A 19768-nucleotide genomic window follows, 5' to 3' on the forward strand; every position below is an offset into this window, starting at 1 on the left:
AATATCTTATCACGGTACTTCTGCCCATTCAATTTTTTATATCAATTTCTATTAAGTTTTGAACAAAAAACATCTCGAAACAGTAACATCGCCACCACCAAATGATGTTGTGCCCAGAATGTGAATCTTATGGCTTCCGGTTTTACCTGATCTTTAATAAAGGATTCTGCCGTATGTTTTTTACGATATGATTGTCAATGTCATATCTACATATATTGAATAGGACCTAGAGAACCAGAAGAACATAAGGAAAAAATGTAAGCTACCCTCTTCAAATTCTCCATCGATATCAAGCTCAGATTGAAAGTACATAAATTTCGAAGCTCGTATGTAACCTTGGAATAGGAGACGTTTCTTCTTGTCTTGAGACCTTCCTTTCTACAGAAAATTGCTCACAATAGCTATCAGTCCTTTTTCGCCACCATCTAAGTATGTCTACTCCGGACCACGTATACGACATCCTACATATTTGTCTCTTTAGTTGTAACTTTGTATGTTGTATTGCCGACAGGCAGTTGTATCCGATTAGAAGGACTTTGATTAGTACCCACATAACATAGTCATTCCTTGCATAAAAAGATGATTTTTTTAAATGGCATTGATAAAATGTAATGTTCAATGACGGTTTGGAGTTACGTTACTTTTTAGAAACGAACTTATCAGATCTTATCAAAATGGACCTTGCAATATCGTTTAATTTTACTTTTAGATATATTGACGACTTCTAGTTTTTAAATAACACGGAATTTTTCGTCAATCGTATAGATCCATCAGAAAAGGAAATCAAAGATACGCCAGATTCTTCTACTTAAGCTGATTCTTTTCCTACAACGAAAACAGCTTTCCATTCAGTTGTATGATAAACGTGATGATTTTAATTTCCCTATTGTAAATTTTCCATTTCTGGACAGTAATATCCCTGCATCTCCAGTCTATGGTATTAACATGTCGCAGTTGATTCGATATTCAAGGGCCTGTTCCCATTATCAACTGACTGACATACTCGTAACACAAGGGTTCAAAAGATGCAGGTTGATGGAAATTATGGGGAAGTTTTATGGTCGCTATAGGGATATCATTGAGAAATATTCTATTTCTTTGTGCGACATGCGACTTACTTGGAGTGACCAAGGTTTACATGGCGGGTGTCGTCGATGAAGCTGAAGACGCTTACTTTTCTGGAACACCTGGTCTTATTCTCTTTGTACTTTTTCAGGAGTCTCCGTGAAAATCTTTCTTTTGTTAATATCTTGTCCTAGCTTTGTGGATTTTGAGTGCGAATTATGATTGTGCTGCTATATTTCCGTGACTTTATACTCACAATTCAAAGCGTGATATTCAAAGTCAAAGACTTTCAAATCAATGATTTAGAAGGAATTATTGACCTCTTGCTCGTTTCAAAGGTGTAACATCAATGGATTACGTTTTATTCCATTTGTTTTTAAAAATCTGAAAATTTCTAGTGCGATGACGTTAGATATTACTAATGGATTTTTCAGCGGATTAAGAAAATAACATTTCTTACTAAGTGTGGACAACTTATATGGACTTTTAGTTTGTCTTCCATTGTTTTATCTAGGTGTTCAGCAGTATTAGGAAGGCAAACTAACGCACCGACGGTCATAAGGTTAAACTTGAGGGTTCAAGGTGGATGCAACGATGTAAGTTAAGTGGACGATGTAGTCGTAAATCTAATATCATTGCTGTTGTGTTTACCACATGTGGTATTAACTATTTTGGTGCTCGCATGGATCAAGGATGGGAAGTGAATCTCGTGCAAACAAATGAGCTACGAAGCAATTCATGTACCATTTGCACGAGGTTCACTTTCCTTTGTCAATGAACAGTTGGTGTCGGAACAATGAAATTCGAACAACAGAGCAGATCTTATTTCGCAATAAATCGGGTTTCGTAAGTTTTGAGAAAATTATGTCTTCGGGAGAGTCGGTTTTTTGTCAGATAATTTGTCTACATTATATTGGCGTTTTCATTTGCATTTAAAACAGCTGTTTAATGTGTGAACGCAAATACAGTAGACTTCTTTAGTAATGTTACAAACACACTTGACTAATTGTTCCTTCATCATAAAATGAATTAATCAGAGTCACTTAGCTTCACTGAGGCAAACAAAATCAAGATATAAATGAATGTTATATAATTGCATTGGCTGTGAGGTAAGTCCTATCTTGGTTAAGATATTTTTTGACTTCACAAAATAAAATGTTTTACTTTAGATCAGTGCAAATGTGTTGGAATACTTACTGGCACCAGGTGTTTTTTTTTTTTTTTTTTTTTTTACTTAAAATAAACATCGTTGTAAAAGGTCAAAATATTATTTACATATATTATCTTAACTTGAATCAGATTTAGTGATGTAATATACAAGATGAAAATCATTAATTAAATATGTCATCGATTATTCCTAACATTGCTTTTCTTTTATTAGTTGTACGTCGTGTTGCATGAAATGATGCATGCCCTCGGCGGCTCTCACGAACAACAGCGTGGAGGGCGAACTGAAGACCTATCGGTGGATTATAATAACATACAGAATAGTGTGGCTAATAATTACTTCACTTATTTTCCACAAGTCTCGGAAGTGCCTTCTGCTCCATTCAGTTTGGCTTCAACCCTAATGTATTCTCGTTTTGTAAGTGGTTTCGAAAGTATGTAACTGTATGAATTTTTTCACTTTGTAATTAACACAAAAACACAGCAATACAATATTGTTCGAGTTTTAATTGTCGTGGCTGTTTATCAAATTTCAGGTTTTTGAACTTGAGCCCGAGTACGCGTCATTTTTGCTTGAAATACATAATTCCAATAGAGTCCCTTTAGTAAATATGACCATGTGTTATCATTTAGTACTTTGTGATCCCATACAAGCTTCCTTCAAATTGGACTAGTTTAAGTACGTCGTCACTTTGTGAACTCATTACGGCTTTTCTGTCATAACATAAACTACTCCATTTTTTCGAAAGATCAATTCTATTGATCACCTTATCATAACTTCTGAAGTTTAAAGTGTGTGAGAAACATTGAAAAAAAAACCTTTTTGTCTAAACTGGTTAAGGTTTCACATATTTCCATGGACATTCCATCCCAATTAATTGAAAACCCATACCCTGGGAAAAACAAAATGATATCTAGGTCATTTATCCTTATCTTAATCATGTCACTTACACAGTATTACGTTCACTTTACGAATCAACTATAGATTAATGTTTTTTCTTCAAATATAACATATGCGTTCATTCTTCAATGACAAAAAGATCAGCCATTTCGGTATGACTAAGTCAATGGCGTCCATCGCTTTGTTAAGTAACACTATTTCACCTGAGTAACAACAGGTAAATGTCCCTTATCGAAGATACCCTGTTACCATGGAAACGAATCATCCTCTGAAACAAAATCTTCAGTGAAGATGATAACACTCATTTTTTCCATTGCTTCTTCAAAGAAATTGCTAGCACTTACTTGATTTTCATGTCCATAAGTCCAAAATAAAAGTCATCGTTCCTTTAAGGAAAAAATAGGGATCAAACAGTAAATATATCATAACATAATGTTGATGGCATGATTCAGTATACACTTTGTAATTGGATAAAATCAAGCAATATGTCATGGTTATCAGGTCAAATGTCAAGGTCATATAAGATATTCTAATGGTAGATATTTCGTTATGACGACATCAAATGATCAATATTTAGTCGCCTTTAATGATAATGTAATTTACAATGTTTACAGCCCACACCATGTCATTCATTCCGAAATTTGAACCATCCATATCTTAGATTGGGCTTAATATTGTTTTGTTTGAGTAAAGGGTATCCCAGCTTATTGTTAAGTTCGGTGGTTCATGGTGACACAAGAAACTAAAAACAATTGGAGACAGCGCATCAAGTATATTATTGTACAAGGTTGTTTTTTTTTCCAAAAGGAAAAATCACTTTTGATTACAATGTACATAGTGAATTTGATGGCCTCTAATTTATGGTGAAGTGTATATTCATAACACCATCCAATGTCATTGATCTCTTATTAACGGTTGACTATCCTTTTCATTTCTTAATTACAAACTTGGTCATCCATCTATTACCTTAGGAACCCGGAGTCATAGTACTAATATTCATTTCCTGCTTTATTTAAGATATTCAACAAAATCAGTGATCAAGGAACCATGAAAATTAAAAACAAGGATTTGGAATTCCTGACCGAAATAATAAAAAGAGATTTATCCTTTTACGACCGTCTATCGCTTACCAGTGTTTTCCAGTGTGGAAGAGGTAAGTCAGCTTTTAGAAGAGATGACAACACTACCGTTTATTATTAAATGATTTAACAACACTTTAAAGGAGTTTGTAAAAGATTCATTTTAAATTTTTTTCCCCATGTAATTGAGCACATAAGAAAGCAGCGAAGCGGTTATCATCATGAGTAAACTCTGTGTTTTTGATTGATAATAAAAAGGTTTTTAAAGCTAATTCGTATAATTTAATCACTGATTATAATCATTTGACATCTATAAAGGATTATTTTCTTTGCTGTTTTCTTACACTACCGCTTTGACAAATCAAACACAACGTCGCGTCATAAAAGGTCGTTATGGTAACGAAAATGCATATTTCGCTGAGGATTCGATTGTTTGATCAGAAAAAAATCGGATATTAAGAGAAAACAAAACACAAATGTAAGGAACGGCGTACAGGAATGTTTTCCCGAACACACAATTTCACTTGCTGACGTCAAGGGATCGACTTTAAACATTGGCATCTTCGATTTAGTAGTTAATCCAGCCGTTGTTTCATGGCAGACCCTATCATTCGTTCTTTGTTTATTTTTTTTGCGAAAAAAATAAATGGTATGAAATGTTTTATAGATGGCACACGTAATAAATGAGCCTTCATGTTGTACTGTAAATTCCTAAATGTTTCGTGGGAGATTCATTTTTATTAATTTCGTATCTAAATCGACAAATTTATTTGAACTGTTAAAGGGACATCACGGTGAAAACATATTTTTTTTATTGATTGTAAATGTTTTTTATACATCTATTTCATTTTCTATGCTATCCCGTTATCACCAGTTGATTTCCAATGTCCAGTCTGACCACCTCTTTTATGCGGGAAAGCCGTCTCAAATTTAGCACAGATAACATTACGTAATAGTTTTGAAAACGAGGCAGTGCATTTTGGAAACACTAACACATAATGACGGGCAGGAATTAAAGCGACAGTAGTGAAACAGTAAAATTATGTTTTCCAGTACAGGAATTTGTTATTGGTGTGGCAAATGCTCTTTGATAACTCTAAATGAATTCAGAATTACGAAATATGTGACATTAATCCACAGCACTGTCACGACCGATTCAGGGTGGAAGCCATTTTTGTTTACAGACGACGGTATTCTGTGTGCATGCGGTATCATGTATTACGCAGAAACGCACAGAACACATCAGAATGTCCCTTTAAAATTGTTAATGAACCTCTTTATGTACATATTTCAGCGAAAATCAACTGTCATTGTTCAAAACGTGATACACTTGTTATATAAATTCAATACTAAAATGATAAACAAATCCTGTTACCGTGATAGGTATACGTAGATTGCTTGATTTTTTTTATTTCGCAATAACCAAAGTGATGTCTCGAACGTTAAACTTACGATTAAATCAATAAATGAAAATCGATAAATGAAACATGTCATTGTGACAATCATGACGATTTACAGGGTAAAGCGTCAGGATTATTTATCCGTTACAGAGAGACTTCAAACATATGAAACGTTATTACGATCTGAACAAATGTACCTTACATTCGCCTTTCTAATACTATCTTTTTTAATATTAGCATGTCTTTCATCAAATTATAAAAAAAAATCCCCTACTTTTTGCTTAGTTACTGGAAGAGCTTTCTGCAATCTTCATATTTTCAATGATTTATATATAGCTATAAGGTGTATGGCGACGTGTAAAGCGTCGGGGTAACGTTGGTCAACATAGCGCTTGCATCATGTCGTGTCATTGTCTTTTTGATCGAAAATATTTCCATACTTATGTGAATTCAATCCAGACTAATACGGAGATAATGGATGTCAATTAGCATCAAAACAACTCCTTGGTCCTTAGCTCACTTTGACTTTTGATGTATACATCTAAATTACGGCACAATATTAAATCGTGTAAACAAATTAAGATGCTACTTACAACGGTTTATATATATGTGTTATTTGATTTCACGTAATCACGCATGCCTACGTAGATCTCTTACTTATCTATTTGGTTTCCTTGGTTTCCTGGATTATCGTCATAATTAATTCAGCTTAATACTCAGTACAAAAGGAGATATTGATGTAAGCCCTATGATTTTAATTTATTCTTTCAAAAGAAAATTAACATTTGTACAAGTCATGGAATATCTATTTAATATAGCACACTTGTAAGAAGTATATATTTTATGTACTAAATTAGCGTTGTTTCTTTACCCGCTGCATCCTTGTAGATTGTGGTGATACAGTTTGTAATAATGGTGGATTTGCAACTGTCACAGTCAATAATCCGTCTTGTGCTTGTGTGTGTCCTGAACATCTCGGTGGAATATCGTGTGATGAGCTAACTGGCAGTGGTAAGTTTCGTATATTAGGAAAAATATCTCGATTAAATGAAATTTCTGTAGAAAACGCATAAATTAATGTTTCAGAAAAGCCCCAACAGCTACATGCAAGAATTGTTTTTAATTTCGAAATGTTTCTCTAAATAAGGGACAAAATATCTGTACAAGGCAGTATATTTATTGACTATCGATTGAAGGAGCTGCATCTTCTTTTATATAATATTTTTAACAAGTTTGTTTTATTAAAATTTAAAGAATTCACAATGTATGTCTGTATCATATATCGATCGTCGGCTGATGTAAGATCAAGTAAAGATCAGAAGTGCATGATTTACCGTTAATTTCTCGTAGAGGATTGTTGTATCCTTGGGTAACACAGCTTACCATGATTGCTCTTTACGCTATGCGACGGACCTCACGTATGTTGTTCAGTGAGGCAGTACTAACTAATCCAAGCAGATAACGCCTTTAAGAGGCCATTGATGTTCACGTGACGATTAATCTTTACTTTGTTCACACTTGGGTTCATGTTTTCTTCCACACTTACTTTTGGATTTTTAGCAACGTGCAGTAGAACGATCAATTTAGGACAAAGCGGAACTGACGTCATTGAATCACCAAACTATCCTGCTAATTATAATACAAATGAAAAATGCGTTTATCTGATAAAGGTAAAGTATTTCTTAAAACTTTTGTGATTGTAGAAACACTTTTGATTTATCTATTCTTTTTTTGTAGACGAATACTATTACTTTGCTAATTACGAATGTATTTTATCAGCGATGAATCAAAAATATGCTATTGAGTGTACTTCAAATTGAAACATAAATGTGGCAAGTTCGTCATTTAGTATAGGAATGTATTAATGGGCAATAGTTGTTTTGAAAAGCTATTATTTGAAGTAAAGAAAACACTAGATAGGTATATGTATATGCAAATTGATGGGTAATAGCTTTCTCTCTAAACCGGAATATAACAGGATTGGCGTGTTCATTTCAGTGATAAAAGGGGAGTAACAATTAAACTCTGAATTTATCGAATCAGCTGTTAGATTAGGGTGGTAAAAAGGGCAGCTAACACTGAAAATGTGGGACAAGTGTGTAGATTTGAGTGATAAAGAGAGGGAACTAGCTTTGAAATTGTGTGGTCAGTGTGTAGATTTGAGTGATAAAGAGGGGGAACTAGCTTTGAAATTGTGTGGTCAGTGTGTAGATTTGAGTGATAAAGAGAGGGAACTAGCTTTGAAATTGTGTGGTCAGTGTGTAGACTTGAGTGATAAAGAGAGGGAACTAGCTTTGAAATTGTGTGGTCAGTGTGTAGATTTGAGTGATAAAGAGGGGGAACTAGCTCTGAAATTGTGTGGTCAGTGTGTAGACTTGAGTGATAAAGAGGGGGAACTAGTTCTGAAATTGTGTGATCAGTGTGTAGATTTGAGTGATAAAGAGGGGGAACTAGTTCTGAAATTGTGTGATCAGTGTGTAGATTTGAGTGATAAAGAGGGGGAACTAGCTCTGAAATTGTGTGGTCAGTGTGTAGACTTGAGTGATAAAGAGGGGGAACTAGTTCTGAAATTGTGTGATCAGTGTGTAGATTTGAGTGATAAAGAGGGGGAACTAGTTCTGAAATTGTGTGATCAGTGTGTAGATTTGAGTGATAAAGAGGGGGAACTAGCTCTGAAATTGTTTGGTCAGTGTGTAGACTTGAGTGATAAAGAGGGGGAACTAGTTCTGAAATTGTGTGATCAGTGTGTAGATTTGAGTGATAAAGAGGGGGAACTAGCTCTGAAATTGTGTGATCAGTGTGTAGATTTGAGTGATAAAGATGGGGAACTAGCATTGAAATTGTGTGATCAGTGTGTAGATTTGAGTGATAAAGAGGGGGAACTAGCTCTGAAATTGTGTGATCAGTTTGAAGGTGTGAGTGATAAAAAGCGCAGGTTACTATGAAATTGTGTGATTAATGTGTAGATTTGAGTGATAAAGTGGGGAATATTAAATAATAAAATTTAAAAGTTGTACAAATCGATATTCATTTTGCAATTGATGCCATATCTTGATATATTTATACATTGTATTTACTCCTTATCACAATTAATATCAATTTGTTTTATCCTATCACGTTAAGGTGGTAGCAGGTCAAGGTTAAAGGGTCAAAGGTCACATTACTCAGCTTCAGTTAATTTATTTTACAACGATGAATGTCAACGGGGGCATTTATATCTTGCAAACATGTTCGATTTACGTCTGTGTTATATCTCTAAACATTCTGTATTAATTACATGCACTGTTTCTAGGCGGATGTTGGGTCAAGAATAAGATTCAATTTACAAATTGTGGATATCCCAGAGAGAGGTGATGGATGCGCTCATTCCTTGCAAATAAGAAGCAACCTTATAGGGGAAAGGGGCCCAAGGTAAGTTCTAAATTAATCAAATCAATAATATGTTTAACTGAGAAGATTTTAGATGATCCTCCGTGGTCCATCATAGGCTTAAAATCTAAACATTAAACATTTTACATAGCTTGGAAAAACAGCGATATATCTATGTCCACCTAATATACATGTTTATACATAATTAAAAAAATAATTACACACACAATAGGGGTATAAGGGTTATATTTTACTTTGCATGCAAAAATCTACTTTTTTCGTAGTTTCTTGTTCAAGAATAGAGAATAGTAATTTATTTTCGCTTTTGTACACAGACCAAGTAAACATTTTTATTCGTTCTTTAACGTATAGGTGATTTGTTACAATATGTCCCTTTGCTTCGTCCAGCTTTTGATAATTATGCATGGTCTCTGATCGATCACGATTTCTCTGTTTGTTGATATTTATTGATAAACACATGCATGGCACGACATTTGAAATTGTTTTGATCTTTTCTGATTAGTTATTGTGGATCAAATATGAACAAAGAAATCCTGAGTGGAGCTCACCCCGAATCACATCTTGCAACTGTCATTTGGGACACTAACTCAAATCCAGCAGAAGATGCTTCAACGGGGTTCTCTCTCACTGTTACTGCGATCGTGTCGGGTAAATAGATACCATATCTTTTTGTATTTTTTGTTTGTTTTTTTATACAATATGCACTCGATACGTATTTCAATATGTTCGACAATGAATTATTTCTTGTTTTAATGAAATTACATTAATGTTGCAAGTCTGCAGGCCATTGACAAAGACAAAGCCTCAATCTTTATTACATGTTTGTATTTCTTCGTGCTTTACCTTTATCAATACAGAATTTGTTAGATTCCTAATAATTTATTAGGAATAGATAGTTGACAATGTAACCTGGCAATGACAGTTACACTACAATACAGCTTGAGGAAGAATAGACTAGCAAAATTCATTTATTGTAAGTACGCATGTCTATACGAAGTTGTCAGTTATTTAAAAAAAAAAAATGCATCAATGTTTTGGATATAGTATTTGATCCATAAACACTTCTCTAACACTAAACAATTATTACTTTACACGTGGTCACAGTTAAAGGAATGCTCTTTTATGTTAATGGTAATAACGACTATCCAAAATATGATTCTTTCCATTTCTTTGTAATTGCTATGTCGCCTTCCAGCTTCCAAATATGGGCCCGAAGCATCACTGACGAGTCCTTGAAGGACGAAACAGTTGTGTGATGCAATCTAAATATTTGCCTTGCTATACTTTATCTCACTCTAAATTCGTATGTAGTGTGTCATGTATGTGACCCACTATTGGAACCATTAGAAACTTTTTTTAACTTAAGTAGCAAGCTTTATATCGGATTATCTATAGATTAGTTGCTTAAATACTGCGAAGCAAACAGTTTCAAACAAGGGTTAGTTAAAACAAACCTGCTGCTTGTTTTTTTTATTAGCAACCTTCAAACGGGATTATTTGTAGGCTAAATTCTCATGTACTGTGAGGCAATATTCGATAAAATAATGGTGCCGTATCTGTAAGCAATGAACCGTGTGACAGCATTCGATCTGTATTCCACACAAAGAACTGTATATCCAAGCTAGCAGTTTAAATCCAATCAAAATGTAGACTCAATGCAATATACTTAAAATGCATCAATACATAAATACTTGTGATGTCCATGCGGTAGAAATTGCTATTACAATTTTTCTCTGATTCAGTATAGGAATATTCGAATATTCGTTTCCCTGACAAATCAATATGATATACAACAGTCTTAACAGAACAGAAAGGTACTTGCTCGATTTTGTCAATATGACGAACAAAGTTCATGACTTGTATAATCCTATCTGGTTTATTGATATACTCACATATTTCAAAACACGGAAAGCAGAATTGTTATAAAAACATAAAATGCCTTGACATCCGACAAAGAAATTGAATATTTTCAATGAGATCTATAGGATGACCATAAAACTTACCCAAAATTTTGCCAAAAAAACTATGTTCTCAATCAAGAATATTCAGTATACAAGAGAAAAGTAATAAATTAAATTAATATTAGTGTCATTTATGTACGCAATGTTTTAGCTTCTTATAAGTAGTTAAGTAACTGGTGTCATTACACAGATCTATTCTTAACCTCAGTTCCAAGGAAATAAAGTTTTTGAGACCGATTAACATGGCCCATGAAATTGGCGTGTTAGAATATATCGATTCGATATGATTGTGAAATCAGTTCTATTAGTAAAATCGATATTTTACAAATACAAACATAGGCTGAAATGTAGCTAAAATGTAATTTGATTTTGTCTTTGATAATCGGGGATAGACATAGTGACTTTCTAAACACAATAATAGTATAAAACCATCGTATTCTGATTATTAAAAAAAAGGTGGGAGGGGGGAGGGAGGGAACAGGAAATAGGAATGTTTGACACTTGAGTGTTATTATCAAATTGTGATATATTCGTCGTCATGTAGGTTGTTTGAATAGACCCTGCAAAAACGGTGGAACGTGTGACGAAGATGAAAATGTAACCGGTGGGTTTATCTGCACCTGTCCCCCTGGAATAGGAGGCAATAATTGTGGCGAAGCTATAGGTATGTTACACATATTATATTAATGATACGCATTACGTACGAGATCAAAGTGACATGATTAAGCAAACGGTGTGTTGAGCTAAATTGAATACAAATGCATTGTAAAGTCGATCTCAAATTTGGGAGGCTGCATTCACTTGTACAATGTACAATGTAATAGTAAAGTTGTGTAATTGGTAATTCCTTCTGTGAATTACAGAATTTGATCAAGGAATATGAAATCGTAGGGTATGAAACAGAAAATAATATTGTCATGAGTTTTTACTTATATAAACCTCATGGAAAAGATTGCCAATCCAAGATAAGCTAAGTTCTAGAGTTGTGATTTTTCAAATGTTAAAAAAGGAACGTTTAAAAAGTACGATAAATCATTGTCTCCTCTTAAACACAAAGTGCCGTATTAATCGTTTTGATGCTAAGTGATAAGATAATAGCACATCAAATGTATCAGTGCAGTAGTGGTAAAAACATCAAATTAAGCCATTGTATATTTTTCATTTTTAGGGACTGTTTCCTGTAACGAAGATATAGACGTTGATATTCATGGGCAGTGCTTTTTGTCAAACTTACAAGACCGGGGTGCGCGATTTTCAGACCGAATTGTAATGGTAAATATGTAAAGCGAGAATGTTATAAAACTGAACAGACATATGAATTATCATTGAATCTTTACGTATTATTCATCAAGACAATGATACATACATAATTTATATTTTGATGATTTTGCAAAAATGAACCAATGTATTTTGAGCACTCTCAAATATGTTTAGAGGGTCATATTTTTAGGATTCCATATCTACTTAACCTGGTAATAAATAAGGTATGTTACATGTAATAGTTTAAGCTTCGAATTACCGTTCAAGTTTATTTTCCATTAAAAAAAATATTTCTTTTGTAGAAACATATGGAAAGTATTTCTCGCTTCGTTTTCTAAACATGACAATAATGTACAAGTAATTAGACGACATATCATTGGTATCAAATATTTCTTGAGGATGGCGCAATTTTTTGCCCAATGGCCGTTTCAACTACAAAAACAATGAGGAATATCTATATTCATCGTAATAATATCGAATATTCGTCATTGAATACTTTCATAAATTTACAACTATTATAAAATTAATAAATATGTGGCAAGTAGGTCACTGCAAACCTAAAGTGATATTATCATATTCTTTCTTTAATAGAACTTGGAAAATGACCCTCCTGCACCACAAAACGGCATCACATTTTATTCTGTCGTGCCGGTATTTAACAGTGACCCCGATCGTACAGCTGTTTTAAAAACCGACGTTACTTTTCAGGGTAAGTAATAAATATAGAATGATTGGATTACTTTGATTGGTATAACATTATTCTTTAGTCACACCTGTATTGTTTATGATGTCTTATATTGCGGTCTATAGAGAAGTCATCAGTAGACTATATCGTACAAAGGTCGTTATAAAGTACATCTCTACTAATGTTTATGTGAATAAAAAAGACAAACGAATAAACAAAAGAATAATGAAACTTCATGGAAAAAATGGAATGAAACTGCTTTTACTGCTTGCACAGTGTTCGATTAATCACTGTGTACAGATGAATCGACAGCATGCAACGAATAATGCTTTCCCGGTGTGATTTATTTACATAGATGACGTCCCACTGTGTGTGCGCTTCAAAACTGACGTAAATAATGATGCCGGTTCTGCAAGCCAATTATCTCTCCAAGTCAGCGATAATGCAAACACTGAACGACGTACTCTACTTACTATATCTAACACTGGAAACGTTTGGGAATCAATAGAGCATGAAATTCCATCTTCAGCTTCAAGCGTGAACAGAATGGTATATATCATACCTAAACAATATGCCACCATTTGTAGGATCAGTATCAATAATCAATGTCCCCAATATTTTGCTTATTAGGATGACAAATGGTTAAGAGATATTTTGTAACTGCACGTCAATTGTAGCGATTTTATGTGCTCCTAGAACTTGTAGCTACTTGTCTAAAACCGAAACGTCATGGCGTGTGTAGAAGATACCATTGGGATATAAATCCACATGACTTTTTATTGAGGATAACGTGTTACACGCTAATTAGAAAGTCAGCAATTGTGAACAGTATTATTTCATTAGTATATTTGTACTTTGTATTGATAGGTGTACTTCAGTGGAACGTATGGATCAGGCTTGGGAGTTCATCTTGATGATATATCTATATTTCCAGGAAAATGTAGTAAGTATACATTCAATAGTAGTCTTGTGGCTCTTGTTAAAGGTGAATCCTTGCAGCTAAATCTGGATCACTCTAACTGAAATGATTAGTCAATTGCATTAATTCACTTATCTGTATATGTGATAAATTGGAAATTTTCCTGACGTCATCGCATCAAGCATATTTTGCGCTTAGTTTAGCCGTGGCATAGTGCACTAAATGTCATTGACTGGTGTTCAAAGGAGATTGTTGTTAATTCCGGTATTATCTGTTTTCGAATATTGGCAAGGTGCAGAATAATTTGCAAATACCTGTGTATTGATTTATGATGCTAATGCACCTTCCCATCTGGATTTTAACACATCTTAAGTAATATACAAGATGTCAAAATCAAGGTCCTTAGTACCACTGACGAGTCATAAAAGCAGCTGTATGATGCTGTTTTGTTATTTTTCTGCTCATTCTAAATCATTCCTGATTTGCACATTGTAATCACATGTGCTCACCATAAGTGGTTTATCTCTAATTAAAGCGAAACTCTGATGCTGGCCTGTATCTATATACACTTTGAAATGACTGTCGATGACATGTTATTCAAGTCAATTCTGACCCAGATAAATAAAAGATAATTATAATGGCAATAGTACAATATGTCATGTTATGTTAATATTTAAGAGAGAAATAAATATTCATCCGATTAATGGTAAAATGGGAAAAAATTATCAGATATATCAAAATACAAAATTTATTTAATAATGGGACTAGTGCACCTCCCCGTTAAGGTCTTGGCGCTCTTTTAGATTTTCTTCATTTGCCTCATAAGCCCTAGCATCATTGACGATCCCTAGAAAAGCGAAACAGCTGTATGCTACAATTAAATTAATTGTCTGGATCTACTGTAACTTTCTCAAATAGTTTCAAAATATGAGTAATACGGATAACTGGTATGCAGCGTTTAAATTTCGTACAGGTGTACTTCGGACCAAAAAAGATTGAAATATGGAGGTATAACGGGAAAAAATTCGTTTTAAATTTCTGTACGATTTCTAAGTAATAGAATCGGACAGGTTTAAAGAACATATTATCAAAACCTTTTTTTATCTATCTATCCAGTACGATCTATATAAATGGCAAGAAAAAGCTTAGGTCTTTTGTATTTATAAGGACTTTATGATGTTGCCTATTCTCTTATTGGGCATTTTTTTTCAACATTATGTCCTTTCTTTCACCATTTTGTCGTTTCTTTTTAAATCGTTAATGATATGTACATTCTATGCTCTCGATCTTATTTCATGTTTTTATGTAAAGGTATTGGTTTTCCATATTCTTATTATTCCTCTCATTAATGGCCAGGTTGTAATTTTCGTCATGTTTAGAATAAGGTCATGATTACCATTTTACCAATTCGGAATAATATGTACATTGTATGTCCATTCTAAGCATCACTATAGAAAAATAATGACCATGATTAATAACTTAAAGAAACGTTAAGGTATTTCTTTACCACCACTCATTTTATCCGCAAAAAGGAAATCAGCTTTAAAAACAGAAAAATAGGATTCTGTTCACGATTTCTGCTTATCTAAATCCTTCAGTTGCGATACAGGCTATATATGTGGTAAATTTCACGCTTTTCACGAAAAAGACAAACTTTAGGCGATGTTTTAGTGTTAGCCGTTTCACTATAGATTTGTGCAGTCCTAATCCATGTGAAAATGGCGGAAGCTGTACACAAACAGGAAATGTCAGGCAGTGTCAATGTGTGACCGGATTCGACGGGGACACATGTGGGGAAATTGGTTTGTGATATATATATATATATATTTTTTTTTGTATTTGTGTTGTATGTTTATATTTGAAAATATTTAATATTTTAACTGAATCTGAGTTATTTTTAATGATTATCATGTAATCTTTATAACGAAAATTAAATGTCATCGTGAGCTCAGATATTGAATAGTATACTTCATCCTTACATTTCATGTAGAAAGCAATCCTCAACCTCTTTCCATGTCCTTTTCTGAAGTACTTCGATAGATATCTTCTCGCATTGATCAATAGTTGTTGCATTGTAACATTTTATCAAAACAATTGATCAACAAAGATTTTGATTCATTTTAACATATGGCTTGTTTATATCACACTAGTTCAATGCCTTGCTGACACCTGTCTAAATGGCGGAACGTGTCACAACAATGGTGGTGTGCTCTCCTGTGATTGTGTTACCGGCTTTACTGGACAGACATGTCAATTCATAGGTAAATATATCTATTTTACCATCAGTTTCTTATTCAGTTCTGTGTAAAACAGACGAGAGTATTTCAGGCTATGAACTCCCACAACTACACAATTAACAGGTAAATACACCTAATGTTTTATATCGATCTACTATGCGGTACGAACTTAACTTTACCCTTATTTTTAAAAAAAAAAATACCAATATCTTATTTGATAAAATTGTTAAAAATAAGCGATACCTCGTTTGAATAAATCTATGTGTTTACACGTGTGTGGACACGTGATGTTACAATAGATAACTTCAATACACGCCAAGGTTTAAACTCCTCTATATTTAATGCACCACTGATATATATACTAAACAAAAAAAAGAAAGGTAACACTACTTTATTCTGTGATTAATTAATTAACCCCTTCATAAATCCTTACTAATCATGAACGAATAAGGTAATTGATCAATTCTGATAAAACTGCAGTCATGGATCATTATAAAACTTTGCGTTCAGTTGATTTTATTCGACTGTAAAGGACGTTGGGGTCAATTTCAAAGGTAACACCATTAGTAACAGGTATGGCCACCGTTTGCGAAGTAAACAGCATTGCAGCGTCGTCGCATGGAACTCGTAAACTGGCGGATAATTCGAGGAGAGATGTTGTTCCATTCAGCGATCAAGGCTTGGGCCAGCTCCTGCAAGTTTGACGGCTGATTTTGACGTTCTCTCACGCGTCGCCCAGGAACGTCCCAGACATACTCAATCGGTGACAAATCAGGTGATTTAGATGGCCAATCTAACACCTGTACCTTATTCTGCTGCAAAAAAGTTCTGCTGACGCGACTGGCGTGCGCTGGTGCGTTATCCTGTTGAAAAATGGCGCCAACGACATGGCGTCTTAAGAATGGCAGAACCACTTGTCTTAAAATTTCGTCCCGATATCGAATGCCGGTTAAATTGCCATTTAACACAACAAGCCTAGTACGAGTTTCCCCACCAATACCACCCCAAACCATTACACTTCCGCCGCCAAAGCGGTCCCGTTCTGCGACGCAGCAGTTCGCAAAACGCTCCCCTCGTCGCCTCCACACTCTGCGCCTTCCGTCACCGTGTTGCAGACAAAACCTGGACTCATCTGAAAACAGAACATTGTTCCATTGTCGTAAGGCCCAACGACGGTGAACACGGGTCGAGTTACGCCGATTATTACGGTGACGTCACAACAAATTGGGTTCAGTGTAGGGACGCCGCGCTTTCTATTGGTAGGCCCTCAACCTGTTGCGGACTGTTTGGGGAGACACACGACGCCCAAACAATGTCCTTGTAGTCTCTACTGCGGTTACGAATCGATTGCGTAAGTTTTACGGGGTCGACCGCTTCGGGGACGATCGGACGTTGACCCAGTTTGGTTTAAACGACTTACCAACTGGCAAATTGTCTTAACACTGCAACCAAAATGCCGTGCAACTCGACGGCGAGACTCCCCAGCCTGGATCATGCCTACAGCCTTTTCTCTCTGTACTTGTGACAGGCGGGGCATAATGATAAAGTTGATAGATAGCAAGATTCGGTGAGTTCAAAGTCCTAAGTATCTAAGGAACAGTTGTCAGTTTGAATGTTTATGAAATTCAAGCGAAGATACAAGTTAGTCGCAGAAAACCTCATACAGTTCTTTCGCTAACACAGACTTTCACGCTTGAATGATTTTGGTAACCCCCTTGGATTTTGTAATTTAAAACATTACCGTTTTCTAATATTGCACAAACGTCATTTTGTTTTCACTCATTTACAGGTATTCGCCAAGGAAACATGTTAACCTTTCTTTTTTGTTGAGTATATATATCGAGATAGCAGACGACCTGTACCCTGCTATAACACCTGCTCTTATTTGATTTTTGTTTTGTTGAACATTTGTGTGGAAATTTCTCATTTATTCAAGTATAGCACTCTTTAACCAATTTTGTTGCTGTGTCGGTATCTTTATATAGTTCAATCGTTATCTTGGAAAAGAGATATTTACGTTATGTGCCTTCTGCAACATCATTAGAAATATTAATTAGTTAATTAGTTGATGTCTTCAGAAATATTTCTCTTTTATCCATTTGTTTTATTTTACAGATCGATGTGTGCCAAACAATCCTTGTAATAATAATGGCTTGTGTTCACAATCTGAGGATACCTACACGTGTACATGTGCCAATGGATTTTGGGGAACAAACTGCGATGACAATGGTTAAGTTCAAATCTTCTGTATCATCCTCCCTCTACGTTTCCATAGGTTAGGTTAGAGTACCTTAGATATGCCACATATCAAGGTGAACCTATATTCCAAGTATGACGTTCTAGTGACTGGTAGTGTAGCAAATAGGGTATGGACTTTTAGATGAAGGTCAAAGGTCAAAATGTAGGTCAAATGCCCGTACACACATGGTGTCACGAATGTGAACTAATTAATTTACCGTGGCTAGTTTTGTAAGAGATCGAGTCCAGAAAAAACAAGTATAGGTCAAAATGACTTACCTTAAATTTGATAAGCAACACATCGTCTCGGCAAGGTGAACCCTTACCTCAAGCATTAGGTTGCGTACAAGATAGAGCCTGTTCCCGGTGGAGAACTAACGAACCTGCATTTTAAGGGTATATCAGTTTTTAAGATTGAACTGAGATTTTATTGAATAATATGCAATCCGAATTTTTTGTTGATTTTATTTCCAAATAAATGGACCATTCATCTTGTGGATATCAACACTTTTAATCACTGTTATTTCAATATAGTTTGGCCTATGCTTGTCAACTTCAAAATTCCTTTGCAATTTTGCAGATATATGTTTAACGGCTAACAATTGTGAGAATGGAGCGACTTGCATACAAACAGGAAGCACTACTAAATTTTGTAACTGTAATGATGGTTTCTACGGAACTCTATGCGAAATAACAGGTAGATATGTCAACAACAAAAGAGTCTTTACACTGGAGACAAAATTAGATCCTTCATGAACTTCCTATCATATTCATGTATTCATCGTGGTAAAACAGATTTCATCTTATCATTAAGTGTTAAATTGATATAAGAGTATTATGATATTAAAATAGTTTCTTGAACATATACACATATGTGGTTGCCGTTTGATGGCCCTTATGACCTTTTATTTGTTGACGGGTCGTTAAAAATGTAATAATAATAATAATAACATATATGTGGCTTTTCGTATGCTATTTTATGTAATGTAATTTCATTGGCAATTGTACAAGATGATATAACATAACTTTGCGTTTTGGCTGTCTTGAGTAAAATATATCAATTTATGTAAATTCTTGAAAGATTTAAAGAGTCTTTTACTTATTTCTGCAGATATATGTTCGACTCAGCCGTGTCAAAATGGAGGCAACTGCAATGTGGGGACGAATTCCAAGTTTTACTGCTCCTGTCCAACTAATTTCATAGAAGATTTATGTTCTGTAGATGGTATGTTATTGTATCAATGATTAAGTATATATACAAGCTCTAACATGAACTGCATTGGTAATTGTAAAACCAGTCCATTACTTCCTGATGCTTGTTCTCTCTCTTAATCAATGGTGAATGAAAAAAAATATATAAAAAAAGATCGATTTCCCAACTAGGTTGCCAACATTATTAAAAAGTTAAATGTATCGGACATACGTGATATTTCCTATGCTTTGATCATATCTTTGATATCAAAATA

At 34.4% G+C, this 19768-nt stretch overlaps 1 protein-coding gene across 1 annotated transcript in view; it reads left to right on the forward strand.

The window, feature by feature from the left end:
• LOC132565307 (fibropellin-1-like) overlaps nt 1–19768 on the forward strand; it is a 43335-nt gene that overhangs the window by 9470 nt on the left and 14097 nt on the right. Inside the window, exons 3-19 of the mRNA XM_060229945.1 lie at nt 2447–2650; nt 4151–4286; nt 6501–6623; nt 7173–7282; nt 7763–8527; nt 8905–9023; nt 9505–9650; nt 11508–11627; nt 12132–12235; nt 12815–12932; nt 13264–13457; nt 13776–13851; nt 15519–15629; nt 15978–16088; nt 18180–18293; nt 18883–18999; nt 19414–19527. Coding sequence (XP_060085928.1) covers nt 2447–2650; nt 4151–4286; nt 6501–6623; nt 7173–7282; nt 7763–8527; nt 8905–9023; nt 9505–9650; nt 11508–11627; nt 12132–12235; nt 12815–12932; nt 13264–13457; nt 13776–13851; nt 15519–15629; nt 15978–16088; nt 18180–18293; nt 18883–18999; nt 19414–19527 — 2782 coding nt within the window. The remainder of the gene's footprint in view (nt 1–2446; nt 2651–4150; nt 4287–6500; nt 6624–7172; nt 7283–7762; nt 8528–8904; nt 9024–9504; nt 9651–11507; nt 11628–12131; nt 12236–12814; nt 12933–13263; nt 13458–13775; nt 13852–15518; nt 15630–15977; nt 16089–18179; nt 18294–18882; nt 19000–19413; nt 19528–19768) is intronic.

This window comes from Ylistrum balloti, unplaced genomic scaffold, assembly GCF_031769215.1.
Source record: "Ylistrum balloti isolate Yb309-2 unplaced genomic scaffold, AGI_CSIRO_Ybal_v1 Utg369712, whole genome shotgun sequence".
Taxonomy (NCBI): domain Eukaryota; kingdom Metazoa; phylum Mollusca; class Bivalvia; order Pectinida; family Pectinidae; genus Ylistrum; species Ylistrum balloti.